The sequence below is a fragment of the Oppia nitens genome, unplaced genomic scaffold (assembly GCF_028296485.1).
Source record: "Oppia nitens isolate AA-2021 unplaced genomic scaffold, nextdenovo-longstitch-racon4-pilon3 scaffold5_pilon_pilon_pilon, whole genome shotgun sequence".
Taxonomy (NCBI): Eukaryota; Metazoa; Arthropoda; class Arachnida; order Sarcoptiformes; family Oppiidae; genus Oppia; species Oppia nitens.
The window spans coordinates 5,193,933-5,204,797 of NW_026533243.1; the positions used below are offsets into that span (position 1 = coordinate 5,193,933).

At 29.0% G+C, this 10,865-nt stretch overlaps 3 protein-coding genes across 3 annotated transcripts; 1 reads left to right on the plus strand and 2 right to left on the minus strand.

Moving 5' to 3' along the window:
• Nucleotides 1–2,175: 2,175 nt before the first annotated feature.
• On the minus strand, nucleotides 2,176–3,547 carry LOC128961574 (transcription factor IIIB 50 kDa subunit-like). The gene is made up of 2 exons (XM_054307826.1): nucleotides 2,841–3,547; nucleotides 2,176–2,784 (listed from the first exon to the last, which is right to left on the minus strand). Exons 1-2 carry the CDS (start codon nucleotides 3,495–3,497, stop codon nucleotides 2,176–2,178), a joined length of 1,266 nt encoding a protein of 421 aa, XP_054163801.1. The 5' UTR covers nucleotides 3,498–3,547.
• An 873-nt stretch (nucleotides 3,548–4,420) lies between these two features.
• Nucleotides 4,421–6,928, plus strand: LOC128960929 (heat shock cognate 71 kDa protein). Its single transcript, XM_054307098.1, has 2 exons — nucleotides 4,421–4,624; nucleotides 4,888–6,928. The coding sequence occupies exon 2, from the start codon at nucleotides 4,895–4,897 to the stop codon at nucleotides 6,872–6,874; it is 1,980 nt and encodes a 659-aa protein (XP_054163073.1). The 5' UTR covers nucleotides 4,421–4,624; nucleotides 4,888–4,894; the 3' UTR covers nucleotides 6,875–6,928.
• Nucleotides 6,929–7,764: 836 nt separating this feature from the next.
• LOC128961575 (uncharacterized) lies at nucleotides 7,765–8,256 on the minus strand. The gene has a single exon (XM_054307827.1). It carries the CDS (start codon nucleotides 8,254–8,256, stop codon nucleotides 7,765–7,767), a length of 492 nt encoding a protein of 163 aa, XP_054163802.1.
• Between the last annotated feature and the right edge of the window lie 2,609 nt (nucleotides 8,257–10,865).

The window sequence follows — 10,865 nt, forward strand, 5'->3', positions numbered from 1 at the left end:
GCTTTGTATAATTAGCTAGTGATGGAAAATTCAGTATAATTTAGTATTCAAATGAAAAATTTTTAATAATCAAATAAATTATTGGATTTATTATTTTATAGTTAAAAATAAATATTATTAATAATAATAATACTAACAAAAAATAAATTTTTGCTAAATTTAATAAAATTAGTAAAAATATAATTATTGTCATTTATTTTACTATAAATTTATTTTAGTTAAAATTTAAGATAAATACTACTAATTGAAATTAATAAATTAGTAGTTAGTTTTTAAAATTTAATTATATATAGACTCTTCACTTATCTATTCTATAATAGATTATTATAGAGTATAAGGTTAAGTAATAAAGAAATTTGATGTTATCATAGATCATAATACAAATATTCAATATTGAATTTTCAATTTTTAAAGTAAGTTACATACTTATAAGTTAGTACAGTATAAACCAAATATAGTTATATAATAATTTTCATTGAATATGTAAGTTAAGGTTAAAGATTAAACTTAAATTTATTATCTTATATTGTCTTACAGTAATTGCATGTCTTGTTCCGTAAAATCCCTGAGTTTTATAATAATTTATAAATTATATCCATAATTTTGACTTAAGTTATATTCCTAATTATATTTATTCAAAATATTAATTTATAATTTCTAAGAATATATAGCATTGTATTGAAGTTTAATTTTAAATCCAATTAGTTATTACATAAAAAAAATTATATACTAATTGTTTGAATTCTGAATAACAAAATTTAAATGACTTCAGAGCGTTAATGTTTTGCATAATATATTTGCAAATACTGTACAAAAATCAAACTATAATCTATAATAAATTATATTCTAATAAAATAATCTATTATTATAATAAATTTAAAACAGTATTATAAATTATAACTTATAATACTATAGTATTGTTAGTAATCTAATTTATTAATAATTCTAATAAATTTATGAATTAAATGTTAATAATCAAAGTTTTACTTTTTGATTTTATTGTTAATTTATACATTGTATTGAATATTTATTATAATTAAAAATTGTATTTTATTATCAATAAAGATTATTATTACTAAAGTTTACTTAACTATTATTTGCAAAAGTTTAATGTAAAATAAACAAAATTATTATAAAGTTATTTATAAAACAAAATTAAAATTTACTTAAATATATCATATAATGCTATTGGATTAATAATTAGTAGAGCATTCAATCTAAGTTTTCTATCAGATATCAGTGAATATGTTTAAAATAATTACACAAAAATAAGCCTTTATTAAAAAAATATTGCTTTAAGTAATTCCTATACTTTTTAAAAATCGTTATCAATTTTTTCATAATTATTTTAATCACAGAAACTATTTGCTCTAACTATTGTAAAATTATTATTTTATACATTTATTATATGCATTTACGCAAAAGTTTAATTTTAGTAAGTAATAGAAGTAGTAATTTTAAATGAAATAAACTAAAACATATCTTTAGTGATATATTTTTAATGTTTGTCTTATACTATACGTATAAAATTTATATTATAAATTTAGACATATTTAGATGTAATTGATATACAGACAGTTAAAATATCAAATCAAAAAATTGAGGTATTAGTTGATTACAAATCAAACACATAAAAATTTGTGGATTATTTTTATATGATAATAAATCAACAATATAATTTTTATGATATAACCCTCTAGTTGTCTTTAATGCTATCATGAAAGATTTTTGAATTTAACTTTTTTTTACGTAGTGTATAGTAATGTTAATCAAATACATTACTGATTCAAAAATAAACTTTTAATAATAAAATTATTTTTTACCCCTTTATACTATTTTGTTAATTGTTAATATTATAACCTATTTTCATTTTGACGTTTTACATTTTATCAATCATATTTTTCTTGTTTAATAAAGTAAGTTTGACAATACATTAGACAATACATTACGGTAATTGTGAATAAAATTTTCATAATCGGTTTTAAGTCCTAATTTAAAAGACAAGGCTTTCTGACATAACTTTTCCTAATTACCGGTACATCATATCTTATTTACTGGTAATGATAAAATAAATAATTAAAATTAATTATGAAAATATTCAATTTTTATTTATATAATTAAATAATATTTTGAAAACATATTAACTTAAGGTATATTTAAAAACTTATACATTATTTATATTTCATTATTCTCTGAGTATTTCTTTAACTTTTTAATAACTTTCACTTCTTTATCAGTTCTTAAATAACTTTCTATTTCTGTGTCTGAAATCTCTTCATCAGATTTATTGCTATCAAAAGATATCTTCTGACTATTTGTCTCAGAAGTATTTGGAAGTCTTATTTTACGTTTAAAGACATCACACCATTCATTAGATTTAACATTAGGGTTGTCTTCCTTTCCAAATGTCATACCATTTGCCGCTAAATTTTGTTTAATTTGTTGATTATAATCAAAAACAAGTGATGATTGATAAGTGAGGACTTCATCTAAAACAGTAGAAATGTTATACTTATTGACATTTCTTTTATGTTTTGGCAGATGTGTAGCCAACCGTTCAATAGCTTTGACCAGTTCGGTGACTCTTTCACTAGTTGTGTGTTTATATTCAATACCAATGAGTCTGCAATAGTCCGTTAATTTGACTTTTCGGCGTTCATATTGTTTGATTGATTTCCAGGCCAGATATGAAGCCGCATATATTATATGACACGGCGTACGGCCCTCTATTAGCCAACATTCCCGAAGTAATTGTAAAATTTTACATACTTTCTCCTCTAATATCTATAGAATATATAAAATTAATAATTAAATTAATAAACACAAAAAATAACAAAAACCTTTCTTTCGGTGCTATCGAAAGTGGCCTCACTTAAGGTCACGGGAACTAATGACTCGATAGACATCTGTTGTGGTCTGTGTTGAGGAAATTTGGTGATCACTTGATTGTATACTTTATTGAAATCACTGGAAGCGCATCCAATTGTGTTACACATGTGACCAATAGTTACGGGATTATGCTCTTTAAGTAGTGTTAAATACACACAAATGGCTGCTAATATCGATTTGGTTGACTTGGATGCACATCGAAACACATCCGCCACTAATTCCTTGTAAATTGTCACCGATTGGTCTCTGATATTAGATCCAAGAGAAAGATTTGACACCAAAACATTCACTAAATTGGTGGCTATTTTCTTATGTGTCGGAAACCTATTGGGAAACCGCCGATTACTCGACACATAGCTCTTACTTTCATCGCTGCGACAGTTTATAGTGAGAGCTTGTGTCGGGTCGTCCCGAAGTTGACTTTCGCGGCTAAATAGTTGTCCACAATTTATACAAACCAATAGTCCATCTTCAGACTGGATGTTAGATTTAATACATAATTTATTTTTACACCGTTTTGTCGAAACTGTGGTCACTTCTTCATGTTTAGTGTCTTCGCAATTGTCATCTTCGAGATTATCAATGATATCATCACTCGATGTGTCCATTGTTTACATCAATCAAATGCAACACAACTTTCAMATCAAATCACATGACAAACACTGACGTAATGTTAAAGCAATCAAACAATGTATTCATTGAAATCATATTTTGGATAACTTTTTATTGTTTATTGCATTTCATTTGCAATCAATGTTTTTATAATTAATTAATTAATTAATTGAAATAATATTATTATAATTGCATTCATTAAAAGTCTTTTGTTAAACAAATTTAATTTATTGTAAAATATTTATTTTGCTGTTATGTTAACTGAATGCCGGTTTCATAACATAACTTGTAATACTGTATACATATAAATGTTAGTTTTATTACTTAATTATTAGTTACAAATTAGTTAAGTTTGGTTTGGTTAGCAAGTGTTTGGGTGGGGAGGGGTTTGGGTTTGGGTTTGGGTTTGGGTTTGGGTTTAGGTTTGTGTCAAATGTTTTTTTCTACTGTTTGTCTATAATCTAGATTTGTTTGAATTAAAATTATTGTTTAAGTGATGAGTTGGTCACAACTATTGGCAATAAATTAATTTTTTAATTATTGATTTCACTTATCTTTTACTAAATTATTTAAAGTTTTCTATTTGTATGACTAAACTTAAATTACTGTACATTTAATACATGTATTAAATAAAGTTTTATATTTTTAATTGTTATACATTTGTTACAAATTTATAGTTATATTAATACTTGAAATGCATATCAATGTGAATATTGTGTTAATGTATGCAAAACACCACAAATGTATAGGTTTTTCGTGAGGCGCGCCAACCATACAGTGATTACGTTACGGTTGTGAGGGGTTAGGGATTTGATTTGAATTAACATTGAATTGTATGTAATTTGCAATAAATGGGAACAAAGTTAATGTATTAATACGTAACTGTAATAAGTGTCGAACGGATGAAGTGATTCCTTTCGAGAACATTCTAGAARTCTATGAAAAGCATTGCAAATGCGTTGTGAAGACTATGAAAGCCATTGCTATATAAGACAGTCATTGACTTAAAGCTTATATTTATTGAATCATTGATTTTATTATCAATTGTGTGATTCGTTTAACTCATTTSAAGTCAATTAAAGRCATTTAAATAACTCATTCATCAGAATCTACTTATAAATAGGTATTGAATTGAATTGTCATTACATGTGATCAACAAATTGATTATTGATTACAATTAAACCAATTATTAGTTTAACAGCAATTAGTTGTGAGCTTAGGGTCGAAGGAATCGGTGTTTTACTACACTATTGTATATTATAATTGAAACTAAATTAAGACATAATATTTAGTGAATTATATTTTGATAAATTTGGGTTTAATTGTATTATAAATTAAAGTGATTTTTGTTTAACAGTTATAATTGATAATTGATGTCATCTGCAGACACAAAATGGCTAATAAAATAGCGGCAATTGGTATAGATTTAGGGACGACCTATTCATGTGTGGGTGTGTTTCAACACGGAAAGGTAGAAATCATTGCCAATGATCAGGGAAACAGAACCACACCTTCATATGTGGCCTTCACTGACACCGAGAGATTGATCGGCGATGCGGCTAAAAATCAAGTGGCAATGAATCCGTCAAACACTGTGTTTGACGCCAAACGACTAATTGGTCGCCGATTTGATGATTCGTCAGTTCAGTCAGATATGAAGCACTGGCCCTTTGATGTGATCCAAGAGGGCGGCAAACCTAAGATCAGAGTTGATTACAAAGGCGAAAGTAAAACATTCTTTCCCGAAGAGATCTCATCCATGGTTTTAGTCAAAATGAAAGAGATTGCAGAGGCATATTTGGGCGCAACAATTACTAATGCTGTCGTCACAGTTCCCGCTTATTTCAATGACAGTCAACGTCAGGCCACTAAAGATGCCGGAACTATCTCTGGCCTCAATGTATTACGTATTATCAATGAGCCGACCGCTGCTGCTATCGCTTACGGTTTGGATAAGAAAGGACAGGGAGAACGAAATGTCCTTATTTTCGACTTAGGCGGCGGTACTTTCGATGTCTCAATACTTACCATCGAAGACGGCATTTTTGAAGTCAAATCGACCGCTGGAGACACTCATTTGGGTGGCGAAGACTTTGATAATCGTATGGTTAATCATTTTGTTCAAGAATTTAAAAGAAAGCATAAGAAGGACTTAGCGGTCAATAAGAGAGCTCTTCGTCGTCTTAGAACTTCATGCGAACGCGCGAAGAGAACACTTTCGTCATCAACTCAGGCCTCCATTGAAATCGACTCTCTCTTTGAAGGCATTGACTTCTACTCAACGATAACAAGAGCCAGATTTGAAGAGTTGAACGCCGATCTGTTCCGCGGAACACTTGATCCGGTAGAGAAAGCTTTACGCGACGCTAAGCTCGACAAGGCTCAGGTCCACGACATTGTTCTGGTTGGCGGATCCACTCGTATTCCTAAAATTCAAAAATTACTTCAAGATTTCTTTAATGGCAAAGAATTAAATAAAAGCATTAATCCCGATGAAGCCGTGGCCTACGGTGCAGCTGTTCAGGCGGCCATTCTTAACGGTGACAAGAGTGAAGCCGTTCAGGATCTCTTACTATTGGATGTAACGCCTTTGTCATTGGGTATTGAAACCGCTGGTGGAGTGATGACTGCTCTGATTAAACGTAACACAACGATCCCCACCCGACAGACTCAAACGTTTACCACTTATTCAGACAATCAGCCGGGAGTGTTGATTCAGGTCTATGAGGGCGAGCGAGCCATGACTAAAGACAATAATCTTTTGGGCAAATTTGAGTTGACTGGTATTCCTCCCGCACCAAGAGGTGTGCCTCAAATTGAAGTCACATTTGATATCGACGCCAACGGTATTCTCAATGTCTCGGCCGCAGACAAGAGCACTGGAAAAGAAAATAAGATCACTATTACCAATGATAAGGGAAGACTCTCTAAGGAGGACATCGAACGTATGGTCAAAGAGGCCGAATCATACAAAGATGAGGACGACAAACAAAAAGACAGAATTTCTGCCAAAAATGCACTCGAATCGTATGCTTTCAATATTAAGTCAACCATTGAAGACGAGAAACTCAAAGATAAGATCAGTGAAGACGACAAGACTAAGGTATTGGACAAAGTGAATGATATTATCAAATGGCTCGACACTAACCAATTGGCCGAAAAAGAAGAGTTTGAACACAAACAGAAAGAATTGGAGGGTATATGCAATCCCATCATTACTAAGCTTTACCAGAGCGCTGGTGGAGCTGCCGGTGGATTTCCTGGAGGTTTCCCCGGAGCACCAGGAGGTGGTGCACCCGGAGCTGGTGCTGGAGCAGGAGCCGCACCGGGAACTGGATCAGGTAGTGGGCCTACAATTGAAGAGGTCGACTAAATTTTACTGTAAATTATATTTACAAAAAAATATTAGAAAACTGTTTTAAGTTATTTTAATTTGTAAATTAATTTTTATTAATATTAAACATACTTTGATTTTTTGTATTAAATTATTTGGTAACAAATTAAAAATGTAATTAATTTATAATTAAAAGTCGAACAAATAAATAATTTTTATTATAATAATTATAATAAAAAAATTGTTTTAAAATTTGATTACTTATTGATTTGTGAGTTGAAAATACTGTAATGAAAATATTTAAAACTATTACAGTAATATTAGTTTACATTATTTAGTAATAGTTTTTATTGCAGTAATTATTTTGTAAATGTGAAGCACTTTTTTAAACTATTGCTTCAATTATACAGTAGACTAAAGTTGTTAAACAATTGCCATATCTATTGCGAGACATTATTATTGGTACCACTGTTTGATGGAAAAGGATAATCAATACAATGAAGAACCAAATGGTGTGGTCATGACTAAGACTATGCGACGAATTAGATTCAACAAAAAGGATACCACTTATGGACAAATGGTTATACCGATTGATATAACACATCAATTGAAAAGTTGTCCGAAAATTTACAACATTTTTGTGGAAACCAATGGATCAGTAGAGTTGATAATTAAAAAGAAGATGATTGTCAATAACCAATCGGTTTCTCAATCGTCGGATACAAAAAATGGTAAAAAGATATAGATTTTTATATAACTATAATTATAATAAAAGCATTTTTTTGTTTACATATTATTTGTACCGTAATATTGTAATACTTTAATAACTATAATACAGTATTACAGTATTTACAATATATGATATATTATGTATTTAACTTATTATGAAATAAAAGATTTTTCTACCAATTATCATTTAAAAACTTATTTTAATTATCAATTTCATCGATAGTAAGAAATTTATCATTATTTTTGTCCATTTGTTTAAATTCTTTGGCTATTCTGTGACCTTTGGTTCTAATAATGTCTTTGTATTTCTTCAACTCATTAAAGCTAACTTTGCTGTCGGCGTTGGTGTCCATCTTATTAAATACATTGATGACATCTAATGAGACGTCGGATTCATCGGTTAGTGACAACAGTGTTTGGTAGAGATATTTTTTAGTACATCCATAAGCTATATTCCAACACCAGAGACTGGAGTCACCCTTACGGCACCCGCCATCACAATTGCAGCCAACAATGTTACACTTCCCGACACCACAATAGATGGTCGCTTCCGTACAATCATAGCATCTCTCGACAGACTTTGAGCCCTCTTTACATATGAGAGGCACGTGACAGCACTCACCACTTAAGAGGTCTATTTGTATCAACAGTATTACCGATAATAAAACACAACAATTAAGATTAACATTCATTACTTATTATCAAAAATGAAAAATAAACATTTTTTTAAAATTCAAATATTAAAACATTTTAGTTTAAATGACTATAATTTTATAATAAACTGTTAGAAATTTGAAGGAAACAGTTTGGTAGTCAAAAGGATATTACGATAAATAACAAAATATAATATATAATAATAATAATAATAATAATACTTGCTTTGATAGTTTACCTAATTTTGTAATTATTTTAACAAATAATATTATAGATTATTAGAAACATACTGTAACTTATGTCTATAACTTATATAACATACAGTACTTACCATAAGTTTATAAGTCATGTAAAAGCAAATTTAATATAYTCTATAAATAGATTCTATAATACAATACACGTATATAAATGAAAGCAAATTCTTTAATAAATAGATTTTTAAAATATTATATTTGATTTTATAGTTTCAATATTATTTGATATTTTATGTCAAAAGCATTATTGATAATTAGTTTTCTTAAATTATTTTAAATAAAATAAAATTTATATAATAATAAATTGGATGAAATTCATTTAAAATAATATCTTCTTTCTACAATATATACTATATATTATATAGCATAGCTCTCTCTCTCTCTCTCTCTCTCTCTCTCTCTCTCTCTCTCTCTCTCTCTCTCTCTCTCTCTCTCTCTCTCTCTCTCTCTCTCTCTCTCTTTTGTAATATTACTGTAAATACATTGCATTACGTTATTATTGTTTATATTTTACAAGACATGTGTTGTTATTATTAATATTAAGATATTTTGAATGCAATGCAAACAACTAAACATCAATTGAATGTCAGTTTAGTTCAGATGATATGATTGTCTGTTATCGACTATTATCGACCAAACTTTGGTCAACGCATTGTATCGCGAAATATGTGCCGAAACTGACCACAACATGTCCGCTATATTACATGCAAAAACCGTTGTCATCGACAGCCACACGTGTTGGTCACCAAACAGAACCTACACTTCAAGACATAAAACGTCGAGCTCTTCAGCGAATAAATGCCGACAAAGATATCATTAGTGATCGCGACAGCAAAGAAGTACTACTTTTTGAGAGCACAAGACATGAGTTTTACCGAAATGTATCTCTTTTTGGATTATTTCAATATGTCTTATGGGTTATCATCGGTAATGTTGTCCTTTACTGGTATGTCAACGAATACAAGAAGTTGGCAGATGTTAGTCATATCTTTTACGATCCATTGATGAAATGGTCAGAAAAGATAAAGCAGGCGTTTTTGGCCAACAAGTACTATATGTTGGCCACTATATCATTGACAACAATCGGTCACTTAGCTATAACAATGTCTATGTTGTTGAGCACCCGATTTATCTGGAAAATTATTTTAAGACCTAAATCTAATGGCATCGATACCATCCGTTTTTATTGTTACTCTGTATATGGTTTGCCCAACAATGTCCACACTCACGAGTTTCTAGTGAATAACATGTCCGCACTCAGACCCAGACTTAATAAGCATATGTTTATACCATTTCAAGTAAAAGGATTTCTATTTAAGTTTCGGTGCGATACTAACGGCCACTTCGGACAGCCATTACTTTTTGATGAGACGGTCGGTGTTTACCGTAAATTATAATTTAGGATAAATTAAATTTTGTAAAAAATATATAATTAAACTTTTAATCTATTATTATCGGTAGTTAATAAAATGTTATTTTATAAATTAGATTTTTATGCTCTGAATAAAACTGCTTTATTTAATTTAGTTGACTATACTATTATCAAAATTTTATTAAATTTTAACATTTTTGAAAGTTATCATCACTTTTGCAAAATTTTGATGATTTTTGTTTTCTTACACTATTATAAAGTAAAAATATCTGTTATTAGTGATAAATTTATGTTAATTTTAATTAATTTTATACTTAATATCTTTATGGCTCATATAGTTAACATAAACGCTTTCTACGTTATGATAAGCCCTTAAACCAAACGTATGAATCGTTGCTTTTGTAATGGTTCCCAATTCTTGTTCAGTCGTAAGCAAATGAGTATAAGTGATATCATTTTCTCCCAAATTTACTGTTATTTTAACTGTTGTTTCCCGTTGACCATAAAGTTTAATATAAATTATTAATCCCATCGTTGGCTTATAATTAAATATAACCTTTTTATAGTAGTATTAARTAAACATTTAGTTGACATCAAAAATAGATTTACGGAATTATATATTTTGTTGATATTTACCTTAATTTGATAATGAAATAAACAATAAGGATATGTATCACTTGTTTTAATAAACAACTCATTTGATAGTTGTGTTTCATTAAGTCTATTATTAGTAATGTAATACTCGAAGTCAAACTCCATGGGTTGTCCCTCATCGGCACACTTTCCTCTCTCAAAGTCTTGATAGTGTTGGCACTTGTATGCTATGAATTGACATCCATTGTCAGGCTTTACAATAAGATATTTATAAACCATTTCATGGGAACAAAATATGATGTGTTCGATGTCCACTAATTTTGATGAATTTATTAAATATATATTTATATAAATTATTTATTAAACAAACCAATAATATTTCCGTTTTCATCGGCTATTGTATGAAGTAATGTACAATGAGGTTGTT

Excerpts from the sequence above, each read along its gene's own strand:
- LOC128961574 (XM_054307826.1), bottom strand. The coding sequence starts at position 3,497 with ATGGACACATCGAGTGATGATATCATTGATAATCTCGAAGATGACAAT. Across the intron at positions 2,785-2,840 it reads TCGATAGCACCGAAAGAAAG|ATATTAGAGGAGAAAGTATG; the intron begins GTTTTTGTTATT and ends TATATTCTATAG.
- LOC128960929 (XM_054307098.1), top strand. The coding sequence starts at position 4,895 with ATGGCTAATAAAATAGCGGCAATTGGTATAGATTTAGGGACGACCTAT.
- LOC128961575 (XM_054307827.1), bottom strand. The coding sequence starts at position 8,256 with ATGAATGTTAATCTTAATTGTTGTGTTTTATTATCGGTAATACTGTTG.